Source organism: Pectinophora gossypiella, chromosome 22 (assembly GCF_024362695.1).
Source record: "Pectinophora gossypiella chromosome 22, ilPecGoss1.1, whole genome shotgun sequence".
Classification (NCBI taxonomy): domain Eukaryota; kingdom Metazoa; phylum Arthropoda; class Insecta; order Lepidoptera; family Gelechiidae; genus Pectinophora; species Pectinophora gossypiella.
Window position 1 is genome coordinate 12,096,642 of NC_065425.1, and position 27,098 is coordinate 12,123,739.

The following is a 27,098-nucleotide window of genomic DNA, read 5'->3' on the forward strand; positions in this document are numbered from 1 at the left end:
GTTGATATGTCAGTCAGTCAGTTTCTCCTTTTATATATTTAGATAATTTGTAACAAAACAAATCTAAGGCATGTGAACATACAAAGAACCAAAATCGAAAATAAGGTCATAAAATGAGGAGTAATACTACGTGGTAAGGTTTAGGTTACCTAAATTCACCTGCTGAGAAACTGTACGATAGTAACTTTATTGTTTATAAAGTAGAACTCTTCATTATTACGTTAGTTATATAGATACGAATGAATTACTTTGATTTGTATCAGACTTAATTTAATAAGTTCGCAGTTCATAATTCCCTCCAATAAATTGACAAACAGATGATGGTGTAGCCAAGATAAAAAATATTATTACAGAAGCGAAGCACATGAACAATATTTTTATTATTTGTATGAATGATATTAAACATGGAAGAAATCTGCCAGTTTGTTTCGTATTCATGCGTAATGATTGCATTATTATTTGATTATTATAGATCTTTTCTTTTTATAACAATAGGGGACAACTATTATTATAAAAAAAAGACATAAAATGACCACACCATAAGTCTGTTCTCTCTGAAATTAGACTATAGAAAGAGAAAGTACTACAATGTGATTGGGTAATTAAGGTGAACGTGAAGAATTGCAACCAATCACAACTGTGATACATTTTTGGTCTAAAAAGAGAACAAGCTATTGGTGACATGTCAAGTCTTATGTCAAGTAGTGCAAGTAGTAGATTAACCGGAAACTAAGTTGATTGTGCAAGTTCTATGGAGGAAGTAAAGTCGCGGAAAGTTAAACAAATGTTTCGAATATAAAAATATTAGTTTTTTAACATATTTAACTATTGTTAATGGCTGAAAATATGTTTAAATTGTGTATTCTAGTCGTGGCACTGACCGCACAAGGTAAAGTATTGAAGTTTATGTAGAAATAGGTGTCATTGAGTGAGGTCGGGCGAAGGCGAACTTTCTCTTGCTTTGTTTGTGCTACAAGGCCTGCTTGTTGCAGACTGCTCCTCCCATGACGACGAGGGACCCTACCGGGGCAAGTTCATCGGGAAGATCAACTCCTACCATCACCAGGTTACTTTCATAACATGCTCTTAACCCATGTTTCATAGTCACTTTTCATTGTCAAAATTGCAATTATTTATATGATGATTCAGATTGAATAAGGCCAAAGAAGATCATGTACATAATCAGTAATAATAATAATCATTTTGTTATCAAATAACTATTTTAAATTATTTTTTTATTGGTACTAGTTCCAGTTCATTACAGATCTCTTATTCATAGTTTTTCAAACATGAAATAACAGAGGATTAGAAATAATGAAGTACCATATTTCATAATATTTGCAGGTGTCCGGAGATGTGTACGCAGTGGACGAGTGGACGCTGCTGCTGATAGACTTCAACTATGATGGCACGGGGGATGACACATTTTTCTGGGCCGGGGACTCCGGCCGGCCTGGCCCACAGGGGTTCATCGTGCCTGACCAACACGGAAAGTCTGTATACAATTATTATAACAATGACTATTTACGTATATTTTAAATTACATAAAGATCTCTCTTTGTTTTTTACATATAGCCCATATACCTTTATGTTTTCCAACTAAATATTAATGTTAATGTGTGTATATTTTAATGTTGTAAATGTATATGTGTGTCATAGATTTTACCTAAATAAACTTTTTTTTAATATTATTATATAGATAAACAGTACAAAATAGTAATATCAAATTCTAAATTAGTTTGATGTTCTAGAATATTTTATATGTATTCACCACACATACACATATATTCACACTTAACTAATTTTCTACCAGGGTAAGAAGACACTTCAGAATATCTTCAGCTTGAATCCTCCCTCCAAATTCATCTATTGTTTCATTCACCACACATATTTGTCAAACTAATTTTCATATTTTTTTATTCTTCTGACAAGTACCTAGCAACAGTTTTAAACTTAATTATTATTTAATATTTTCTGTAATGCCACACGTTAACTAATGGTGCCATTTAAATATTAGCAATAGTTTTACTCTTTATTAGTGTTGGAATTTACAACAGTTGCATTACTTATTCTAATTAGCTTCACCTGCATCAACAACACAACACAACATAATCGTAGTTTACACTTATTTTGTGTATGATACGGGCTTGATATTTATTTATAACTTTCCAGAACCAACGTGCTAGAGCGGTACTACAATGAGGAGGTCCGGCTCACGCTGCCGGAGGGCAAGCGTATCTCCCGCATCAAGTGGCTGGCGATATACGACATCAACTCGCAGAACGCCTTCGGGGACGTGTTCGTGCCGGACGAATTCGAGGCGCCCGCGCCCGTCACGGCCGGCCCGCTGGCGGGGTCCGCCGCCACCAGCCAGCCCATACAGCTGCTAGACGCCGCCACTATACTGTGAGACCTGATATATACATATATTTATATCTCATCAATTATTATTTTTATTCATATATCATCAATCACTTGTTTCTTTGTTCACGATAAGTATTGAGCATGCTATTAAAAGATTTATTTACATGACCTAGTTAGTGAAAGAAAGAAGCTTATCTGTCAGCATTGTAGGCCACTTCCTTGGTGGTAAGCTGTGTGTTTAGTATACTGCTGAGTGGATATAACGTCCTTCAGTTGTAATATAACCTCTGCTTAGAATAAGACGTGCTATTGCTTGATTGCAGTATCCCCGAGCTGCGCTACGACGGCAGCGGCGAGGAGGTGTACTTCTGGACCGGGGTGGGGCCGCAGCCCTCCGCGCGCGGCCGCAAGATACCCGACGAATACGGATAGTGAGTATCGTCTGTCGTAATGGGAGTTAGTGTACCTATACGAACCGGAAGGGTATGATCGTTTCGGACCTCGTAATGACGCCTCCTAGACACTGTATAAATCATCTGGAACAGATGTAATGGCCTGATGATGAATATCTTAATGTTACATGCGTATACATTCTCGCTCATGACCCGTAAGGCACAGCAACACTCACAAGTAACAAAAGTGGCAGGCAACTTAATGAACCGTGGTGATGGATGATCAGTCCATCACCCATGTAGTGGTCCACTATGGTGGAGTGGTCATTATCCATCAAGGATGATAAAGCAGCTAACCGCATTCTGTTTTTCAAGTTCAGTTATAATGTCAAGGTATTACGATTGTAAATGTAATGTTCTATTCTATTATTATAAGCTCTATCAAAAACTTTACATTAGCAAATATATTTTATAAATAAAGCAACTGCCATTGGCCTCCATATAATGACATGTATCATTTTATTAATTGTTATAAATAATAATGTGGACTTTTGCACTGCTATAGAATGGCTATTGTTTCGGTAATTGTATAGGTATTGCGACGGTGTGGGTTAATTGGCCATTGAATTCTATTTATTTTTATAAAGGTCTGTAACCTGGACTGGTCAGAGTGGTACGTATTCAATAAACAACAGAAAATAAAGAGAACACAATTAAAAGCAAAACTCAGTATATTTCATGCTGGTTATCACGCAGGGCGCACGTGTGCATGGGTGTGTGCGTGTGTGTTGTAGCGTACGACGCGACGCTAGGCCTAGAAGGACAGACATTTTGATAAAAGAAATGTTGTGCGACGCTAAATAAACAAAGAGCTAATGAATGCTAATGAACAAAACGTCATTGTCTAATCGATGAGCTTTCAGGTCGACAGTGCAGCATGTTTCACTCGCTCTCAGTCCAGCGTAGAAGTTAATATGTCTAATTTCTGTTTCAGCTTGGAGTCAATCCGCGCGTACGCGGGCGAGGACGTGCGGCTGGAGCTGCCCGGCGACCTGACCGTGTTCCAGGTCAACTGGATCGCCATATATGATGTCAAGAACAAACAGGTGAGAGGGAGGAAGCTACCGCCGAGCACGGCACCATCGTAGGCGCCCGCCACTCCGAGTTTCGCGGATGAGCGAAAGGATGAAGTGCTGGTATAAACGTAGAGAAGGGGCTACTTCTTTAAACAATTATGGGCATTTCGTGATTTTATTTAACATTTGAATATTTAATATTTAATATTTAATATAATAATAATATTTATTTATTTCAAATAGCCTAATACACAGGTAGCTAAAAAATAAATTTTACAATGTGTGGCTGTTTCAAATTTACACGAGGCAATGGCGAGGTAATTTAATCACATATCAACCTAATAAAAAATTACATGAATTTTTAGAAGTGACTATCGTAATGTACTTCTCTAATGCTGTGGTCCTTTCTCGGGGAGACTAAGAAGCTTTCCCGCTGTTGGACGTATAATTTTAAAAGACACATGCAACATTGGCAACAAAGACGTAGAATTATAATAAATGGTAAAAACGCGTTAATGAGCCCTGAGCCAAGTCCCCCCCCCCGGGCCGCAGGCGCTGGGCTGGGCGCTGCTGCCGGAGGCGGCCAACGTGCCGCCGGCGCTGCGGCCGCTGCTGGCGCACGGCGCCGCGCTGCCGCACTGCCGCCAGCTGCACCGCGACCTGCAGCTGGCCTGGGAGGTGTTCGGCAACCAGATCACCATACAGCTGGCCGGCATGGTGCGTACGCTGCACTTATATCACATGTTTCCACTTTGTATTAACTGCTCTCTACTCTATACTAAATTAACCACTCTGGGACACCCCAGCCTGTATTGGCTCGCCCCTGTTGATCTACGCATGTACGATATTTTTAGACCAAAAATTTAAGGTTAACTCTGGCCCGAAAAGATCCCCTTTTGGAGCTTTATAAAAGTTCCGTAAGAAACTTCTCATTATTTTTGTCTCAATTTTAGTTCAAAATAAACGATCTTCTTTGGCCACAGCTCGTCGGGACAGCGTGATCTAGATCACAAGTGTGACACAACTCTGAAAAAGCCCCGCGGCCGACGGCCGGGGAAGTGTTAACTGTCGGTTCGGTTACAGATCGCGGAGGACGAGTACATGGCGTTCGGCATCTCGGGGTCGGAGCAGAGGTCGCAGATGGTCGGCGCCGACGTGGCCGTGGCGTGGTTCGACGCGCGGCTGCAGCGCGGCCTGGCCACCGACTACAACGTCACCGACAGGTCGCCGGTCAGTGCGGGCCCCCCACCGGGGACGCTGCAGCGGAGCGGAGCCACTATGATTGAGAACGAGTGAGATGGCGCTCTGTCGCTATTTCGCTCGTCGTGATCGTTCGATTCTTGTAAACCTCCACTCCGCTCCGGTTCAGTGATAACGATGAAATCGCTCGTAGCGTAGTAAAATACTCTATATTATCGTGACGTCAGGATAAAATCGATAAATTCTTACGTGTGTCTCGAACTGTAATCAGTTCTCGAATTTAAATAATCAAATTCATAATAATATTAAATGCATCATATCGATTTTATTTTTACTCGAGTGATTAATCGATTTGTAGGTTATTTATGTCATAACAACACTGGCCAGAAAAAAGTTGATGCTTTTGGCGGGCTGTCATTACGAAACAACTAAATAATTTGTAGAGAGGATAAAAAAGTTAAAAAAAAAAAAAAAAAAAAATTTTAGAGAACAAATGAAAGTGCATTAAGAGGAGAGAACAGAAATCAGTGAATATTCAGAAACAGATTAGAGAAGAAACAGTGTGTTTTCAGATATAACAATCAACAACAGTTTTATCAAACTTCCTGTCGATGCGCAGGAAGAATATTCAGTTAAGTCTTATAATACTTATATATTTTCCTAATTACTTAGATATCAGTTATGCTATATTTGTATTATCGGACACAAATCGATAAAGAGAACAACAGACGGTAAACAGTAAAAAGGATAGTAAAACATTGCAGTAGGTAATATCGTTGTGGTGACTTATCAAGTAATCAGATGAATTTATCAATGAAATCAGGTGGACAGGGATGGCTGTAAGGGGCGGTTGGAGGCCATTCGCGGGGTTTCACCCCATATTCTAACATCGTGGGTTTTTTACCCTATATTTAGACAGCTATGGGCACGTTGTCCATTTGTGGGTATTTTGCCCCATAGGTATTCATATAACCATGAAACATTCTAATCCCATATTTATTTATTTATTTATTTCAAAGGGATAGTAACAGCTTATCAATATAAGAATTACAAATGGTAAAAAACATGTTGCAAGCCAATTACAACTATCCACGGTTTACATTTTGTATGATTGAAGCAATATAGGTACGCATACATAGATACTTAAAGAGGAATTTCATTCTAAAGACTACAACAGAGTAACTAATAGGACCTAGATATAACAAAAGAGGAGGAGAAAAAATTTAAAACAAATATAAACTTAACTAAAAGTACCGATACCAAAATAAACACATTATCAAAACATTAATAATTAAGACACATTATATGTATATAATTTATAAACATAATTATAATAAGTAATAGATAGATAGCTCTTAAATACGTTACACTTATTAAATACGTTATATATATATTCATATACACATACACACATATATATATATATATATATATATACATACAGATATATGTACATATTTACCCACATACATACATACATACATACACACATACACGATAATAATCACTATACTTACCTACATATTTATTACTGGTATTATAGATAATTTCTATTCACCTAACCCCGCACCTCAGCCCACCCCCAGATATTGTAGTATTGCGTTGTGTTGTACAGTAGTCATAGTCAGTCATGGTTGTCTATGCTTACAATACGACGTCTAATATTATTAATAAAAAGTTGTTTTGATCCTATAAACAGGTCTTCTTCCCTTTCGAAGTTAAAGTTGTTATTGTAGGTGTAGGTTCATATTCTAACATCGTGGGTTTTTTACCCTATATTTAGACAGCTATGGGCATGTTGCCCATTTGTGGGTATTTTGCCCCATAGGTATTCATATAACTATGACACATTTCAGTTTTGGAATGTGATTCAGAATTCAGATAATTCATGACCTTACATGATTATGTATGGTTCACGACAACGTGGGCGGAATTTGAATCCGCAGCTCTTGTCAATAATGTCCTTTCCCAAAATGTTCCAATTCAAGAATGTCTTATCTCTTATGTGAATATCGAAGTAAATGAGGCAAGGAGGTCGTGTGTCGTGGTGTGCAGTGCGTGTCGGTGCTGGGCGCGTGGCGCGGCGTGTGCCGCGACAGCGTGCTGGGCGGCCTGGACGACAACCAAGTGTTCGGCGCCGCCCGCGGGGACGGACTCACCAGCGTCACCTACCGCCGGACGCTCAAGCCGGGTATGGCCACATCCGCTGCATTCCTTATGGCTAAAAACAAAATCACGAACCAGGAAATTTACTATAATGACAGCACACCAGCTTTATTTTTTCTTGTTGATTCGATGTTGAACAAAAAACATGTTCTGCTGCTATCTTTATATCGTATCGTAATAGAAGGCTTGTCCTCTGCGATTTTGAGTAATTTTATAGGAAACGAGTTTTCCACCTGTCACCTTGCGCTCATCATCTTTCAACGCCGTGTCGAAAATAGCTGCAAGTTGACTACTAGGTACTTGAGACTGCCCACCTCATATGTAGCAGTCTGTGATTGGTCGATCCGTACCACCGCTCCACTTCATAGGAGGCGGTCGCTGTGATTGTGTATGTTACAGTGCAGGACATGGACCGCGAGTGGGCCACGGACCGGCCCGCGGCCGTGGTGTGGGCCGTGGGCCGCCGCGGCGTGGGCGACGAGCCGTCCTACCACCGCCTGTACCACCGGAGGGATGTGCTGCTGAACCTCACCGCCAACCCGCCCAACAACGACTGCGTGCCTTTCACCCGGTATGTATTGTCCGATCCCACGAAGACAAGCAGCCAAGTAGCCGCGTGACACGTGTGGTGTGGTGGCAGGGCGGAGCGGCCGGCGCCGGCGGCGTGGGACACGGCGCAGCTGTTCTCGCCGGCGCTGCGCGTGTTCCGGCTGGCGCTGGGCCCCGCCGGCGGGCGGCGCGGGCTGTGGGCGCGGGGCCGGGCGCCGCCCGCCGCCGCCTGGTACGTCAACGGCCAGCTGGCGCCCGACCTGCAGCTGCGGCGCGGCCTGCACTACGTCTTCAAGGTCGCCCTCAAGTAACCAATAATACACGGTACTAGTGACATCGCAACGAAAATTTTGAGGAATGAAGGGATGAAAAAGTATCAAATTGAAAATTATTAAAAGAAACGACAAGAAATACCCCTTGATATCGACCCAGAATATAGTCCGAATCATCGCTCTCGATATTCGTTACGGTGTCCCTAACACCCCGCGCCGATACGAGCTCGATTACCCCCCGCCCGATTTACGTACACCCACTACAGTCCGTAAGACATAAGCAGTGAGGACGACACGTGGGGCGATGGCGCGACATAGTCGCGAGTGATTATTGTACGGAATGTCCGGGGAATGCTCCCCGCTCCTTCGCCAGTCCCGATCTATATTGCCCATGTCGTGGCCAGATCGTAAAATTGATCATTTCATGATGTGTTCGACCATTTCATGAAATGGTCAATTTTCATAAAATGGCCAACTTAAGTTGACCATATCGTTGAAACGTCAACGTTTAATCAACGTTTGGCAATATCGTTAATGTAGGCGGTGTCCATGCTATGTGGTGTAATAAAAATACGAATGGTCGATTAATTTCTTAGGTTCAAAATTATGTACCTATTCGATATGGAAAATTGTATAATTGCATTGATTCATCGATTATAATATCAATCAAGTTTTTAATATAATCAACACCAGCGCCACTATCGGTGGATAATGTTACTAATTTTACGATATAATTGCCAACGTTTGGCCATATCATGAAGTAATCATGCATTTAGTTGCTCATATCGTTAAACGTTTTGTGTTCATTGATCTGGCCAAACTACATCATGATGTGGCCAACGAATGATATTCCATTTCATGAAATATGAGCATATCATGAAATGATGAATTGTACGATCTGGCCACGACACCATCTGGTGACACCCTATGGTGTGCAGGTGTCTGGCGGCAACGACCCTCACTCGGCCACGGACTACCACCCGCTGGTCATCTCCACGCAGCCGCGCTGGGCCGGCGCCGGCCGGCTCGACAGCTCCGTGCTCACTGGTACCTATGTTGATTCATTTTCTTTTGATACTAAAAATACTATGTTCAGGGTTTTTGGAGAAAGTTGTATAATGTACTCAAGATACTTCATTAGGGGGATACTGTTGTAGATATCTCGACATCAGTACTTTCAGCTCATAGTGTACGTGTGTGTGCAGACTACTACATAGTCTAAGTTCAGATTTGTAACACAGATAAGTGTTAAATCACTTGTTTTCAATTGATGTTAATACGCACGACCACGCATAACTTAAGTACGTCAGTGTCACGGGTTCGAATCCTAGCTCGGGTTTTAAACCACTGAATTTATGAGTTTCAAGTCTTGTGCTTTGTAGAATTAGCATTTTGGCTAAAAACTGACTATTTCTCCCTTCAGGTGTCGCTACAGTTGAGTGGTTTTAATTTTGACAGGATCCTTACTATTTGAGAAAACAAATATATTGTCTTGGTTATATTTTTACACTACTAACAAAGTAACATTTTGCGCGGCGTTTAACTGCAAAATCATAGTGTTGTATTTCTTATTCCCCAAAGATCGGAAGAAAAAAAAGATATTTTTTTTTTTCAATTAAAATAGGTCTGATTGCTGCTTTTCCTTTCGTAACGCATCCTTCAGACGAGATACACTCCACGTTGCTTCACGTTTTATAATTTACGAATTCCTGCTGGACAGTATGGAGAACTGTCAAAGTGCTATTGTGTGAGATTTAAACGTAGCTGGCGAGGAGTGGTCGTGTACTCAATGATGCAGCCCGTCTGTCGTGAACCATACATAATCATGTAAGGTCACGAATTATCTGAATTCTGAATCACATTCCAAAACTGAAATGTGTCATAGTTATATGAAATAACTATGAAACATTCTAATCACATATTCTAACATCGTGGGTTTTTTTTACCCTATATTTAGACAGCTATGGGCACGTTGCCCATTTGTGAGTAGTTTGCCCCATAGGTATTTCATATAACTATGACACATTTCAGTTTTGGAATGTGATTCAGATTTCAGATAATTCGTGACCTTACATGATTATGTATGGTTCACGACACCGTCATTCCCCGCAGGCGTGGTGGCGGGCGTGGCGGCGTCGCGACGCGGGCGGCCGGCCGCCGCGGCCGCGGGCCCCGCCTGCAGGGCCGCGCGGCCCGCGGGCGCAGACCCGCGACGCGACGACGACTTCGCCACCTTCCGCGGGTACGTACGCTCGAACACAGAAAGTCGACTCTTTTTTTATATACTAATAAATAAAAAAGTAAAATAATAAAAAGGTTTACTGCTCCATTTAAAAACACAAAACAAAAAAAGAGGTGAATATGTTTTAAATGCTTGTGAACACAGTATTTTTCTTACATAAATCGATTTAGCTTCGGGATCTTCTTAAAAAAAAGCAAGCAAGCCAGAAAATACATCAGGATCGAAACGAGTGGAATCCCAACAGTCTGCTTCCCCCGATGCAAACCACCTGCTGTATGTGTACAGGTTCAACCGGTCGCTGGTGTGGAGCTGCCCGGCCTCCGAGCCCGCCGAGCTGAAGGTGTCGCCCGACTCCTCCTGGCCGGACCTGGTGTACTACCACTCGTTCACGCACGCCGGTGGGTATCGCACGGCTCATCGGATGCGATTAGTTCACCTCACGTAGCCATTACGAATGATCCAGCTCGTATGGAAACGCAGCTCACATATTTATGAAGCTGGTCCTACTTTGTATACGCGTTCGTACGAATTCGGTTCATGGGTGGGGGGTACACGTACGGACATTGGTACAGACCAACTCGCACCCGTATGCATTTTTTATTTATCATTTACTGCTTATTTATATAATAATATATATACGTATAAGTCAAATTCGTGCCAAAACGCGGCCAAAGTATCAACCCCAAAGCAGCGGTACATAATTAACCGACTTCAAAGAAAAGTTACTATTTTTTCCTTAGGGAAATGAACTGCCACCAATTTATTTTCTCTTAAAATAACTACAGCTTCGTAATATTTTATGTAATACCAACGAGTTATTCATTTATGTTATATGCAGTTTTCACTAAAACATTGGCTCGATCATTATACGGCTCACAATCATTGGTCTAACAAAGCTCGGTAAGGTGTGGGTACTTAGTCTTGCGACGTGCCTCTGACTGCCCCAATTAGGACATTATAGTCAGCTTATGAGCTGATATGTTTTGTAATATCGCATACAAACGTTGTGTCCTCAGACATGGGCGGGCGCATCTTCATAGTGGACCGCCACAAGCGCAACGTGGGCCGCGCCGACGGGGCCGCCGCGCTGCTGCCCTCCGCGCTGCTGCTGGCGGCCGCGCTGGCGGCTGCGGCCGGGCCCTGCTAGCGGGGTACAGCCTGGGACAAACCACCTAGCAGCCCATGCTGGGCGCAGGCCTCGCTTCAACCAGCCGGAGGGGGTAAAAAACATCCACCACGCTGCTTCATTGCGAGCCAGACAATCCGATCACCTCCACGTCAATAAACTAAATATAAAATCCTTAAGACAAATGAAAATCTTATAAAATTACAAATGTTCGCTATACACACGTATGTAGGAGAAAGCCATCGGACCACGTGGTCATAGTGGAGAAAAACTAATTTAATAAACCTCGAAAATGAGCCCCGGTGTGGAAATTCACCAAGGTTTACCTTAGTCGTAATATTAGTTTGAGAAAATTACTGTCGTAATGTAAACCGGCTAAAAGGAGACGCACGTTCAAAGTAGCGGGCGTGTGGCCGTGCGTCAGTACCGCGCGAGGCACGCGACACTCGTCACGTAAGTCCGCTGCAAACGTTACATCTCCGACGCACACCCAGACGATGCCTCCTGATGACATTTTATCCGTCCGAAAAAAGTTTCTCGAGACGAAACAAGTCAATATGGCACGATCCAACTCCGTCCAAAACACTGCCTTTTTTACTAGTTCACTAAGATAAATGTGTATTTCTTAACGCGTAAGACATGTTTCCATTATTTTATCATCAATTCAATACCCACGATGTACATAAGTTTAACTTATACAAGAGGCCCTATCTATCAAATATACTCAAACGCTTTACAATCATGATAGCTTTATCACGATTACGCTTCAGACTGTTGTGCGACTGCTCAAGCCAGATCTCTGCAACTATACTTACAGTAAGATGTATTTTTATATAATTGTGTATATACAATTTATATTTTTAAAGTAATAAAAACATATCCAATAATCCAATAATTGTTTTATTTATCATAGAGAGTACAGGCGGGCGCTCCCGCCATTGACTAATTACAATAATTATATGCGTACACGACGATGCATGCACTGATCGCTACCATTGTTCGTTTCACTCGCCAACAGACATAATAAATAAGTGTGCGTTACCCCAGCAAGAAAGTATCTCCTAGAGTTATATGAGTAGAACGTATAGTTGGTGCCTTATCTGCTGTAAATGTGCCCCACATAAAAAATGTGTGCCCCCTGTCGTTTCGAAAAAAAATCGAAAAAACGATTCTTGCTGGGGTAACGTTTTTCTAGCAGGAAAATTCTAAACGAATGATCGGAGAGAGAAAAACTGTGCATGGCCAGATAGCTTATATGTGTGCCAAAATGTGCCCCCAAAAATAAAATCTGTGCCCCTTCAGATTTTCGAGATATTGCATTTCCTGCTGGAGTAACGTTTTGATGAATAGTATATCTCTAAAACCATTGCATGTGCCCCTGTAGAATAAACATACGCGAGTAGCTCTTAATGTGTGCCCCTTTGTGCCCCAATTAGATTTTAGAAAATATTTATAGTTTTCAAGTTATCGCGGTTTTATGAAAACCCGAAAAAACATCGCAGCGCCTAAATGAGACAAGGCATAACTTCGCTGAAAACTGTATTCGGTCTTTCTTGACGCTAATAATAACCATACAAAGTTTCAAAAATGTTCATGCATGCGTTTTTGAATAATCTTGCTAAAAGTAAAAACGATGGTGTCATAACTTTGACGGCAAAATACAAGGAACTGGCACAATCCCAGATGTGTAGGTGTAAACCAAAATCTTGTGCCTTTAGTCAAAAATATATGGTGAAAATATTGAGCTTCAAATGTTACGCATTAAGTAAATATAAACAAAAAACCAAAATATGTAAACAACGGCTGGTTATCCGACCAAATCTGAATGACTACTAAAAAGCGACGGATTCATACTTAACGAGGACCTTCTTTATTGGACGTATTATACCTAAGCTGTTGTCCTTACAGTCGCGTTCAAAAGTTTTGAGGGCTAATTAAAAAATATATTAAATGCACCTTGTGACTATATAAATGAAACAGCTTGTTGATGTGGAAATTATTATTTACATTAGTATAAAAATACAGGTATGTCACAAAACAGTTTGGTCACGATTTTGAGCATGTTATTCACATGTACATTTTATTTGAAAATGGCTCTTATAAATGTACTTAATCATGTGTAAGGTCATAGAAACAGCTATTAAAATATAATCCAATAAAAACTTTATTTTATTAGTTATTACTTTTCTACTTCAGTGTACTCAGGCACAACACGTGTGAACCGGTTAGTGAGTAAAGTAAAGAAGGTCATCGATATGTATGAATCCGTCGCTTTTTAGTAGTCATTCAAATTTGGTCGGATAACCAGCCGTTGTTTACATATTTTGGTTTTTTGTTTATATTTACTTAATGCGTAACATTTGAAGCTCAATATTTTCACCATATATTTTTGACTAAAGGCACAAGATTTTGGTTTACACCTACACATCTGGGATTGTGCCAGTTCCTTGTATTTTGCCGTCAAAGTTATGACACCATCGTTTTTACTTTTAGCAAGATTATTCAAAAACGCATGCATGAACATTTTTGAAACTTTGTATGGTTATTATTAGCGTCAAGAAAGACCGAATACAGTTTTCAGCGAAGTTATGCCTTGTCTCATTTAGGCGCTGCGATGTTTTTTCGGGTTTTCATAAAACCGCGATAACTTGAAAACTATAAATATTTTCTAAAATCTAATTGGGGCACAAAGGGGCACACATTAAGAGCTACTCGCGTATGTTTATTCTACAGGGGCACATGCAATGGTTTTAGAGATATACTATTCATCAAAACGTTACTCCAGCAGGAAATGCAATATCTCGAAAATCTGAAGGGGCACAGATTTTATTTTTGGGGGCACATTTTGGCACACATATAAGCTATCTGGCCATGCACAGTTTTTCTCTCTCCGATCATTCGTTTAGAATTTTCCTGCTAGAAAAACGTTACCCCAGCAAGAATCGTTTTTTCGATTTTTTTTCGAAACGACAGGGGGCACACATTTTTTATGTGGGGGCACATTTACAGCAGATAAGGCACCAACTATACGTTCTACTCATATAACTCTAGGAGATACTTTCTTGCTGGGGTAACGCACACAATAAATAATACTTTATCACAATTTAGTGGAGGACACAGCCCCGCTAATATATACGTACATAATAATTTAAATATCTAAACTACATTTACAATTGTCAATATGAATACTTCTAAATAACGTTGCTCTATGTCACGAATATAATGAAAGACACATAGTTTGTATTCCACATAATAATATGATATAATGTACTTACGATATTAAAGTAATAATAATTGTTTCATACTACACCTATTCGGCGTCTTCTTTTTTTGAAAAGGGTGTGGGCTCATGTCAATGAACTTTATTGAGATCACAATCAATGTTAATATATTTGCACAAAATACGACATTGTCAACATGACATACAAATTAAGTGGAGGAGAAAAGTGTTTGAAAATCCCAATCCCGCTCGCATTCTAAATTTTCAATGTCAAATGACAAACAGGGTGTGCGGCAAAATTGTATGTGGTAGGGGGCGCTGCGTGCGGCTGTAAATATTTAAAAAATAACATATACAACAATATTATTACAAATAACAATCGCGCGCGACTTGCCATATTGATTGTATATGAATTTTTAATATGAAAATGGTTATACAAAAATATTATCTATTTTCCTTGTAGGTGTAGTATAAAGTACTATGTGCTGTTTCCAACTGGCGTGTATCAAACTACACCCTCATTGGTAATCGATCAATTTGCTCCCTCAGTGAACAATGTACTATAGTTTATAAAAATGTCTATTAAGTAAACTGTACTGTTAAATGTGACAACTCATGTAAGCCATAAATTAATCTAACTGTAATCTTTACAACATATACTATAATGATTATTTTGGCGTTGTATTATTTGTCCACTTTAAGATGGATATGTAACAAGAATAGATTAGCCCTTTAGGCGTCGATTTTTTTTGTGAAATGACAAACCGTCACACGATGTAATTATGTTTTTGAGATTTACGTATACGTGGAGCCACAGTCGACATCGAGTGTGTCGCGCGGGTGCCGGGCTGCAGCAGCGCACGTGCCGCTCAGGCGCGGTGCAGGTCGAGGAAGGCCTCGAGCGTGGCGGGCAGCACGCCGGGCGGCGGCACCGTGCCGGCCCGCAGCAGCGCGCGTGCCGCGCAGCAGCGCAGCGACACGTGCTGCAGCACGCGCACGCGCGACGCGCGGTTGAGCGCCACCAGCTCGGCCGCGCAGTCGCCGAAGCGGTTGGGCGTGTCCAGGTGCCCGCCGCCGCGGACCAGCGCCTGCCCGCAGACCACGTGTCAAAACTTGCCTACTTGACAGTTGGCGGACAAGTATTACAAAAATTACAGATGCTTATTTTATACCCCTTACAGTAGTTTATTTTCTCGAAAAACTTTATAGAAAAAACATATTATTCTTCAAATATTTTAAAGGAGATCATCGGCTTTCCATACCCCCCGCCCGGCGCAAATGTGAAAGTGCCGGCTAGAGAAAAGAAATCATGTCGAAGCTATAAAGAAGATCCCTCTGATCATTTTTTTGTGTGACACCGAACGTGTAAGACCACAAATTTGGCTTTAACTGGATTTTCTATATCTAGATTTCTCATACATTTTTTTTTCACACCTGTTTGAGTGTTTAAGGTTCACAACGTTTGTTGGTTTTGAGGAAAAAAATAATAAGACACCTTGTTAGATTGAGGTTTGCATTGCGACTGGTTCTATTCAATTTGTAACAGTAGTTTTATACACAACATACCGCCCACCGTAAAGGGCATAGATCCTTTACAAATAACCAAATTTTACATATTACAAATAACATCTAAATATTAACTTATATCAGGTAGTTAACATGTTCAAAGAATTTATACGATATGAATACAATAGAATGAACGCGACCGGAGCAAAAAATAATGCAAGTTATGCGTAAACAACTAATAAACAACATATTAGGAAGGTGATACACTGAGCAAAATATTTTAAATTTAAAACTTCATGCAAAATTATTTAATCTAAGTATTTGATATTACTAACAATATTATATATTTTGTACATAATATTATATACTTTAGCTTTATATATTTAAATTATTTATGATTTGTCTATGGGAAGCGCACATATTTTTGATACCGATCTTTTAATTACATTTCCATTACTTTTTATACTATATACTCTAGTGACATTATCCTTCCCGGGATGCTTCTCAACTATACGGCCAAGCGACCATTTTCCAGGGGGAAGTTGATCATTTTTCAGAAGAACGATGTCACCAAGATCGAATTCCTTTTGATGTTTCATCCATTTAGGACGTTCTTGAAGTCTCGTGAGATATTCAGATTGCCATCTATGCCAAAAATCTCTTACAAGTCTTTGTGTAAGTTGCCAGCGTGATAGTCTGCCGACGTTAACATCTCGCAAGTCAGGACTGGGTATATTCACCGGAGCTTCACCGATCAAGAAGTGTCCAGGTGTAAGCGGTTCTATGACGTCGGTGTCGGTGGTGTCTATACATGTCAATGGACGAGAATTGAGACAAGCCTCGATTTGACAAAGTGTTGTTGTCATTTCTTCAAAGGTGAGATTTGCTACTAAAACTCTCTTCAAGTGGAATTTAACGGATTTGACTCCAGCTTCCCACAGACCTCCAAAATTGGGGCTATATGGTGGTATAAAGTGCCACTGGGTTCCATCTGACGCCAACTTCTCAACAAGGTCATCTGGGAGTTCAAGTTTAGCGTCGTTCCATGCATTGAGTAATTCCTTTTCAGCTCCAATAAAGTTCCGTCCTTGGTCACTCCAAATATGAGTACATCTGCCTCGTCGAGCTACAAACCGATGAAATGCTCCAATAAATGCTTCTGAGGTAAGATCGCCTACCAGCTCCAAATGGATGGCTTTTGTAGCCATACAGATAAAGATGGCGATATAGGCCTTCAATGACTTTGCTCCTCTTCCCTTTGACATAAGAATCGATAAAGGACCGGCAAAGTCAACTCCACTATGAAGGAATGGTCTTGCTTGAGTAGTGCGAACACTTGGAAGATCTCCCATAATCTGAACTCTGTTTAAGGCTTTCATTCTCGCGCATACGATACATTTGTGAATATACGCCTTCACAGAATTCTTCGCGTGTATTATCCAGTATTTGGATCTAAGATAGCAGAGCATGAGTTGTATCCCACCGTGAAGTGTCCTTTTATGTGCGTCTGCCAGTATCAATTGTGTTAGTTGATCTTTATTGCCAAGAACTATAGGATGCTTCGCACTTTCGTCCAAATCTGAGTTTCTTAACCTGCCGCCCACCCTGATAATATTGTGGCTATCAAGATAGGGATTCAGCGATCTTAATTTGCTACTTCTCTTCACTGGTCTATTTGTTTTTAATCTCTCTAGTTCTTCCTTATATTCCTTTCCTTGAGATATTCTTATGCATGAAATCATAGCATCTTCGAATTCTTCTGTCGTAATTTTTTGATCTATCTTTTCGGGATTCCTTTTGCTATTTAGAAATTTTTTGCAGTATACAATAACCTTTAGCAATTCTTGTAATGTGTCATAATTTAATTCTTCCCTCTCAGGATTCTCTATTTTTAAGTTCGCTTGTAAATCTTTCTTGCTTTCTATGTTAGTTGGTGTGATGTTTGGTCGTCTAAATTGTATGTCCTTATTTTGTAACCATTCTGGTCCACTCCACCATAATTTATTCTTGATAAGTAATTGTAAGGTTGTACCTCTTGATCCCAAATCCGCTGGATTCTCATCTGACGTAACATGGAACCACTGTTCCTTATCAGTGTTATCTAAAATCTCTACAACTCGGTTGCTGACATACGTTTTCCAACGATTAGGATCTCCGTTTATCCAAGACAAAACCACTGTGGAATCTGTCCATGCAAATATTTTGTCTTTGGAAATTCTCATGGCTTCCCTCACAAACGTTAAAAGCTGTGCAAGAAGTAATGCACCGAGAAGTTCAAGTCTTGGTATTGAGACAGGTCGTATTGGAGCCACTCGTGTTCTTGATGCTATAAGTCGTGACTTAATTCCATGACACATGGATTCAGCTCTTGAATATACTACGGCGCAATATCCCTTTTCGGATGCATCGCAAAAGCCATGGAGTGTTACACATGTTTCATCTTCTCTGGTGTTTAGCCATCTATCAATTTGAACCCTTTCAAGATGTTTAAAACTCTCTCTTAGTCTTAACCACTCTTCTTCAAGATCTTTACTTAACACGTCGTCCCAATAACAACCATGAAGCCATAATTTTTGAATAAACATTTTTGCAGGTATTATTGCAGGTCCAAGCCAACCCAATGGATCGAACAGGCGTTGGACATCGGCAAGTACACTCCTTTTTGATATGGTTTCAGGTAAGGTTGAAAGACTGGTCAAATAATGGAATGAATCAGTCGCCATGTTCCATGTAAGTCCGAGAGTTTTGGTAACACGTTCAGAATGTATGGCCTTGTTGGCATTAGCACATCTGAGTGAGGGATGGATTTCATTCATGAACTCGGTACTATTTGATGCCCACTTTTGAAGAGTAAAACCACCCTTTTGTAGGACACGAGTAAGTTCTTTACTAACTTCTTTAGCTTCTTCCAATGTATCACACCCGCTCATGCAGTCATCAACGAAAAAATCTTCTTTTATGACTCGAGCTATTCTTGAGTATCCCTTTTCATTGCCCTCGTCTTCAGCAAGTTGCATCAAGGTTTTAACTGCGAGGTAAGGCGCAGAAGACGTACCAAAGGTCACTCGTAATAGACGATACTCCTTGGCTTCCTCTCTGTTGTCGTTTTTCCATAACAGTCTTTGGTAATCTACATCTTCTTTGGTGACAAGAATCTGTCTATACATTTTTTGTATGTCTGCAACAAAGCAGATTGGTTTCATGCGCCACCTCATCAGAATACTCCTTAAATCTTCTTGCAGCTGTGGACCCACTAATTGTTCTTCATTGAATGATTTATTATTTGAGCCTTTACAAGATCCATCAAAGACTACTCTCAATTTCGTCGTTTCTTTATCCTCTCTTAGGACTGCGTGGTGCGGTAGATATATTGCTGGGTTATTTTTCTTTTCTTCTGGAACTTCTTCCATATGATTTAGCTCTATGTACTCTTCTATTACCTTCTTGTATTCTTGCTTTAGTTTTGGATTCTTCTCAAATTTTCTTTCCAGATGATTTAATCTCTTCAATGCAATATTTCTTGTTTCACCTACTTCTTTTACTGTATCGTTTGTCTTTAAAGGTATTTTAACAACATAACGTCCATCTGAAGTCCTGGATTGTGTAGTATCATATATCTCTTCACACAGTTTCTCTTCGGCTGTAAATTTTCTTTTATTTGTGTGTTCTACATCCCACATATTTTTAAGTATGTCATGTATGTCGAGATCCAGGTGATGGTGCATTACAACAGTTTCTTCTTCTGAGTGTGCATCACTTATATTCCCGAACAAAATCCATCCCAAGCTGGTTTCTTGCGCACATGGAGTTCCTGGGGGCCCTTTGATCAGGTTGTTCTTCAAAATCTCAGTGTAAACATCTATTCCTAGCAGCATATCTATTTTACCTGGTGTGAAGTACTCTGGATCAGCCAGGTTGAGTCCGTCTAGGTGTGACCATTTCATAGGTGTGATTTTCTTGCATGGCAAGTGTGAAGTCAGCTGTGTTGATAAAACATATGCTCGTATTGGAAGCATGAATGACTTCTCGTAACTAGATAATACTTCCAACTGTACCACATGACTGACTTTTGTCTTCGTTGAACCAACTCCAGTAACTGTACCTCGAATTGGTGATTTTTTGAGTTTCAACATTTGAGCCGCTCTCTCACTAACAAAGGTAGCCTGTGACCCCTGATCGACCAAAGCTCTCAGTATTGTACTTTGTCCTGAGCTGTTTCTTACAGGTACAATAGCTGTGGCTAATAATGCTCTGTGATGCTTAGCATTAGAAAAATGTGTAGCAACTGATACTCCTACAATATCAGTATCATCTTCTTGGTCGTCAGCAATGTTTGCATGTAGAGATGTTTGTTCTGCATTCACTGAGTCTTCCTTCTTCTTAAATGAATGCAAAAGCGAATGATGGCGCTTATTGCAAATCTTACAAGTTGTCCCTTGCCTACAGTTGAAAACTGAGTGTCCTATAGCAAGACAGTTGTAACAAAGGTGATTTTCCTTCGCATATTCGGATCTCCTCTCTGCACTCCATTTTCCGAACTCTTTGCAGTGGCAGAGGTAGTGTTGTTCGTTGCAGATCCTGCATGTAGGCGTTGAAGCAGTCGTCGCAGCTGAAGCAGTAATAGTTTGCACTTTGGGTTTTTCCCTCGGTGTGGAAATAGCAGTTGTTAATTCAAGTGTACAAATTCGGCTTTCCAAGAATTGAAAAAATTGACTCTGAGTAGGTAAAGTCGCGGCGTTTCTTTCACTCACATAGTTCTCCCATTCTTTATGTGAATCTTGATCCAATTTCTGAACTAGCAGAAATATAATTACCGGGTCCCAAGATTCGATGACAATATTCAATGACTTTAGACTATTGAGACATTCTTTAGTGTTATCAATTAGTGCCTTGAGTTGCACAGAAGATTGTGTGGTCATCTTCTTCAATAAAAATAGTCTCTTCAAGATAGCATTGACAATAAGCCGTTTTTGACTGTATCTAGACTTCAGACTTTCCCATGCCGGTTTGTAATTTCTTTCCGTTACTTGAAAATGCTTGATTGTGTTCTTCGCTTCGCCGATTACGCACGATTTTAAATAATGTAGCTTCTGCACATCGCTGAGACACTTGTTATTGTGTATTAATGAAGTAAATGTATCTTCAAATGATTGCCATTCTTCATAGGCTCCTGAATAATTCGGTAAATTGATCCTGGGCAACTTGACTTCTACGATTTTCTCCGTCTGTGAAGTACCTTTAAGTGGTGAAGACGATGATGTTGACATTAAGGGCTTTGGTGCCATTGAAATATGAAGCAAATCCGATATATCGGCCTTTAGGTTAAGATAAATTTCTTCACACTGACTATATCTATCTTCTACAAAATAAGGCATCGTGGATCGCTCTTGCTTGGTTGTCATTTTGAATAGCTCTTGATGTCCAGTATGGAAGTTATGCCAATATTCGTCAACACATTTCAGTCTTGCTTCTAAATATCCACGTGTTAAACGAGTTTTAGGGCACTTCTTGAAGTTTGTTTGCGCCTTGGTAATCAAGTCTAGTAGTGATTCCAATTGATCAATAACTGTTTCTGCAGTTGTTGTTGACATCGTTAAAAATATTTGATTCACCCGGTGTGTCTCCTTCCTTATGTCTCATCGGCGATAAGACTTGGTACCTATGCGGCCGGGCGCTTCTAATCACCGTCTGGTTGCTGATTGATCCGGCTCGATTATGACCACTATGTTTGAGTGTTTAAGGTTCACAACGTTTGTTGGTTTTGAGGAAAAAAATAATAAGACACCTTGTTAGATTGAGGTTTGCATTGCGACTGGTTCTATTCAATTTGTAACAGTAGTTTTATACACAACAACACCAAAGAAGTGATACAACCGTGTTACGAAGGACCGTTAGAATATTTATTACTATAGCGCGAAACTTCTATGAACATTATTTTGACGTTTATTGGACTTTCCATTTTGCTTAATATGTGAAAATGCCGCGGCCAGCGAAAATACTACATCCTATGGAGTAGCTGCTTTTTAATATCTTTTAGTATAATACAAAACTTCTATGACCATTATTTGGACTTTACGTTTTATTTCCAATGTGAAAAGTGCCGCGCCCAGCAAGAAAACCATATCGAGACTATTGAATATAAGCCTATTGACATTTTTTACTATGACACCAAACATGTATAATCATTAGTTTAGCTTTTATTTTATTTTAGAAATCTTGATCTTTCATTTATTTTGTTTAAAATAAAGTGTTTTTAGAAAAAAAGTGCAGTACTATGTATAACAAAGAAACATTAGAACATTCATTACTCTGGCGCAAAACATCTATGACCATTATTTTGACTTTTATTCGTCTCTCTCTCCGTTCTGGTTTAAATGTGAAAATGTCAGTCAGCGAAACAAAATAAGTCGAATCTTTTGGTAGAATACTTAAAACATATTTTTACTATAACACATAACGTCTATGACTGATACTTTGGCTTGTATCGAACTCGGACAGGAGTCAAGCAGTTGTTCTTTGCATTTATGCCGATCACAATATCCTGGTGCTATTAGGCCGATAGCACAGTACCTCTGTCGCCCCACTACCGTTTTTGTCTACTTATTCTTTTTTAAAACAGTGCTACCATCAGGTGAGATAGCAGGTTGTAGATGGTCAAACGCAAACCTATTTTTGTTTATAATAATGGGTTAAGTGATTGACTACCATATTACGTCTTTTAGGTAGTTGTCGCCAGATAAAACTTTTTTTCGACAAAGTGTAGGTACTTATGTAAACTAGATTTTTCTGAAATCTAATAGGTAATGTTCAAAATAGTGGTCATAGACGTTTAGTGTCATAGTAATAAATATTCTGACGATGCTTTAAATAACACACCTGTTATATTTTATTTGTTAACAAAATAAATGAAAAATCGTTTATCCAATATAAGCCAAACTAATGGTTATATACGTTTCTTGTCGTAGTGAATAATGTTATATGGTTATAGTCATAATTTTTTTTGCATATTTTATTAATACGTACGTAGAATCACGTCACGCGCCCTTCACCTAATAACAAAGCTACGAACGTATGTGTCGTTTAACATATCGTGACAATATTATTTAAAATTAATAAGCATGGAGAAAATATTTTCATACAAATTTCTTTATATTTTTTTAAGAGAGGAAGCCTGTACTCCGAAGAACGGTAAAGCATCTCATCCGATCGCCAATCTATTGTTTTGTGATAGTTTTTGTTTCTCGACCGTCCTCTCGTCTACTCAATATTATATAATATCGTACCTCGACGAGTTCCGTGGAGAAGTTGTAGTGTATGGCGGCGACGTGCAGCGGCGTGGAGCGGGCCTCGTTGCGGGTCTGGGCCGAGGCGCCGCACTCCAGCAGCAGCTGCACCACCTCCACCGACGGGAAGATGGGCTGCCGCGACAGGGCCAGGGTTTACTCGGTCGTCAAAGCCAAGAGAATACTAGGATCGTTCTAGGACACGGGAGTATGTGACTAAACATGCGGGCGTAAGTGTCAGCCTAGAGCGATACATCGGCCGTGGGCCGCACACGGCCGAGCGTGCGACCCAGCGGGCGGGTCCTCACCGGCACCTGGATCTCGTCGGCGAAGTAGGTGGAGCGGATGACGTTGAGCCGCGAGGCGCACAGGTGCAGCAGCGTGTCGCGCGTGTGCGCCGAGCGCACGTCGGCGGCCGCCAGGCGCCGCACGGCCGCGCGCACCGCCGCCCGCTGCGCCGCGCCCGCCGCCGTGCGCAGCAGCAGCCACGCCACGTGCGTCACGCAGCGCAGCGCGCGGTCGTACGTGTCGGCCTGCGGCGCACACCACACTCGTTAGGCGACACACTCGACACATTCGTCCGGCGGGGGGGCGGCAGTGGGCACCTGCTTCTTGTGCATGGGATTCTGCAGCAGCGCGTCCCTGGCCAGCGGCAGGTGCGTGGCCAGCAGCTGGAACACGGCCATCACGTCCTCGTGGCGCGGCAGCCCGCGGCCGCGCTCCAGCCGGCCCAGCCGCGCGTCCAGCATCAGCCGCGTCAGCGCGCACGCCGTGTGGCACGTGTCTGGGGACACCGACGACACTCACGTCACTCACGGACATAAACGATCATATTTTTATGCAATTATTTTGTCACTTTCTTATATACTAAGCATTTTTATATGTCCTAAGTCAAGTTTTAAGTTCTCTCTCTGTTTTATATAGGTTATTTAACCTGTTATTAACTTTAAGTTTTTAAGTGTGATTTGTTTTCTATAGTTTTTAAGAGCTGCTGGTCTCCCAAATATTAAATAAAATTAAGAAAAATGTCTTCATCACTATTTTGTAACCACTTGTTTGTGAACGTGACCGAACGGCAAATAAACCTGTGTAAAGCAGCGTGTCCTTCTCGATGCGGATCTGCAGCGCCCAGATCCACAGGTCGATGCAGCGCTGGTAGCGGAACGCATCCGCATACGACGCGCCTCTGCAACGTAAAAGTGAAAAGTCCCAGATCAAGCCTCGAGCACGGGAACCGCGAGGGCGCCGCCGGGTGCCGGGTACGTGGCTTACCGGTACATGAGCCGGAAGACGGTGTCCTTGTGGTCGGGCCCCAGCACGCGCTCGGCCACGAGCAGCGCCTGCGTGCGCAGCGCGTCCATGTCGGTGGCCGCGGCGTCCAGCTCGGCCAGCGAGCGCCACTCGCGGGCGCCGCCCAGCGCCGGGCGCGGCGGCCGCGCGGGCCGCTTGGCGGCGTAGGCCCCGCGGGCGTGGCGCAGGCACGTGGCCCGGCGCCAGGCCGCCAGCGCCGCGTGCGCGTCGTTGAACTCGTCCAGCTGCGTGGCGCCCAGCAGCTCGTAGGCGTCGGCGGCGCGCGCCGCGCCGTAGCGCACGCGCGACATCAGCAGCGTCACGATCTGCGCCGCGCCCTTGAGGCACGCCGTGCGCAGCGCGTCGTCGCCGGCGCGGGACTGCAGGTGCGGGTCGGCGCCGGCCTCCAGCAGCAGGCGCGCCGTCTCCACGCGGTGCTCCTGGATGGCGTAGTGCAGCGCCGTCTTCAGCTGCATGTCGCGCGCGTCCACGGCGGCGCCGTGCTGCAGCAGGAACGTGCACAGGCGCACCGACTGCACCGAGTTGATGAGGCACGTGCCGCCGTTGTGGTTGGGCCGGTGGATGTCGGCGCCGCGCGCCACCAGGAAGCGCACCACGTCCTCGTGCGTCATGAAGCAGGCGGAGCGCACGGGCGTGGAGCCCGAGTCGGAGCCCGCGTCCACGTCGGCGCCCGCGTCGGCCAGCACGCGCAGCACCTCGAGGCGGCCCGCCACGGCGGCGCACCACAGCGGCGTCACCGTGTGCACGCTGCGCTCGTCCGCCACCTCGTACACGCCGCGCTGCTCCAGCTCGGCGTCGCACACGTGCACCAGGTACTCCACGATCTCCACGTTGCCGCGCTTGCACGCCACGAACAGCGGCGCGCAGCCGTCGCGCATGCGCGACACCACGCCGCGCCGCTGCTCCGGCCGCAGCCTGCAACCACGGCACACGGCACACGTCACATCGCACCACAGCGACTACCCTGCGTTACATCTATTTACAATATTGCTTTTTTAATTGTTTCATTGCTAGATGCCTCTTTGCTGAAACTTCAAGCCTTTAAGTCTTTCTTTGTACAGATCTCTCAATATTACACGATACATCTGCACTCAAACTTGAGTAAAAGTACTAATAAAATCTCTACAAATGCTGACCAAAACTAACCAGCTTGCTAACATATAACTCAGTAAATTACAAACAGGCTTACATGTTAATTGGTCTTACTCATGCTATTTGTAATTATGCAACAAAAACCATTAATCAAGAATCAAGAATTGAATTATAATTCTACAAAATCATTATTACTAATTGTTTTAAGTGGTACTACTACTGAATTCAACATTATGAGTTTCAATTCATGTTTGATCATAGATAATTGATATCACTTGCTTTCTGGGATTTGTGCCCAGATAATGGCGATAGGCTCGCCCCCTATTACATGGGACTTCAGATCTGTCGAAGAGTGGGTGCATAGGTATAGGTGTATAGTAATACATCTCTGACTACCGCTTCACGGATACAGGTGTGGTACTATGTTAAGTTATTATTATGTTGGCTAAGAACAATTTATGGCATTTTTTCATTGCCTTAGAGTTCTGAATAAAATCACAAGCAACACAAGACTTTTATTTTGAAAAAATGTCACATTATGCCCAAATTGATATTTGGGCATCCCAGAAACAGAGTGATCTCTGTGAGGTCTATCTTTGTTTATTTATTGTGGATCCTAGAAATGAGGTAACAAATACACTAGACCCAACAGTGGATGGTGATATTAATAGACTGATGATGATGGTTTTTGTGACAAAATGCCATACTGTCGTATCATTATAGCATCTGTACTAGGTGGTAAAGTATTTGAAAAATGTAAAGGACAAATACTGGCCCTCACTATATTGGTCACAAATCGATGTGTGTGGTGTGGTATACCTCTCGAGCGCGGTGCGGAGGCGCGCAGAGAGGCGGGCGCCGGGCGCGCTGTGCTTGCACTCCTGCATCAGCTCGCTGAACAAGGCGTCATGCTGCTTGCTCTCCGCCTTGTTGCTGCTACCGTCGCCGCTCGCGCCCTCCTCCCACATGCTGCCCTCGCTCGCCAGCTCCAAGCCTTGATCACCACGCACTTCTCACGCACCACACAACTACCACTAATTGCGTCGAATTCCAAAACAAAATGAACAAAGGACGGAACGTCTTTTTAATTTGTTGACACTTCGATTTGCTTCGATTCGATTGATCCAGTTTGACAGATAGATGACACTGATAACAGCTTTGTTTGTTTGCTATATATCATTAGATATATATGATTTCGGCATGAGTTTCGGCATTGTTTTTGATGGCTGTTGTCATTTTGTTCCATAGACATTTTTTTTTTTTTGTTTTTTTGTTTTGGTTTTCCCCGAAGGGTAAGGC

The 27,098-nt window shown here is 42.1% G+C and overlaps 2 protein-coding genes across 4 annotated transcripts; one reads left to right on the top strand and one right to left on the bottom strand.

Annotated features, from left to right (window-relative positions):
• Positions 1-728: 728 nt before the first annotated feature.
• Positions 729-12,262, top strand: LOC126377037 (protein Skeletor, isoforms B/C). Its single transcript, XM_050024657.1, has 15 exons — positions 729-889; positions 993-1,066; positions 1,345-1,493; positions 2,173-2,406; positions 2,688-2,795; positions 3,751-3,862; positions 4,385-4,549; positions 4,916-5,062; positions 7,088-7,223; positions 7,598-7,769; positions 7,839-8,043; positions 8,958-9,066; positions 10,132-10,261; positions 10,547-10,659; positions 11,278-12,262. The coding sequence occupies exons 1-15, from the start codon at positions 835-837 to the stop codon at positions 11,406-11,408; spliced, it is 2,040 nt and encodes a 679-aa protein (XP_049880614.1). The 5' UTR covers positions 729-834; the 3' UTR covers positions 11,409-12,262.
• Positions 12,263-12,271: 9 nt separating this feature from the next.
• LOC126377046 (protein fem-1 homolog A) lies at positions 12,272-27,012 on the bottom strand. Of its 3 annotated transcripts, none has more exons than XM_050024668.1 (7): positions 26,619-27,012; positions 24,669-25,622; positions 24,482-24,582; positions 24,002-24,180; positions 23,711-23,929; positions 23,397-23,531; positions 12,272-15,695 (listed from the first exon to the last, which is right to left on the bottom strand). In XM_050024668.1, the coding sequence occupies exons 1-7, from the start codon at positions 26,765-26,767 to the stop codon at positions 15,477-15,479; spliced, it is 1,956 nt and encodes a 651-aa protein (XP_049880625.1). In that variant the 5' UTR covers positions 26,768-27,012; the 3' UTR covers positions 12,272-15,476. The 3 variants fall into 3 exon arrangements, with proteins under 3 accessions (XP_049880625.1, XP_049880624.1, XP_049880626.1); XM_050024667.1 differs by having other exon boundaries at positions 23,705-23,929; XM_050024669.1 differs by lacking the exon at positions 23,711-23,929.
• Between the last annotated feature and the right edge of the window lie 86 nt (positions 27,013-27,098).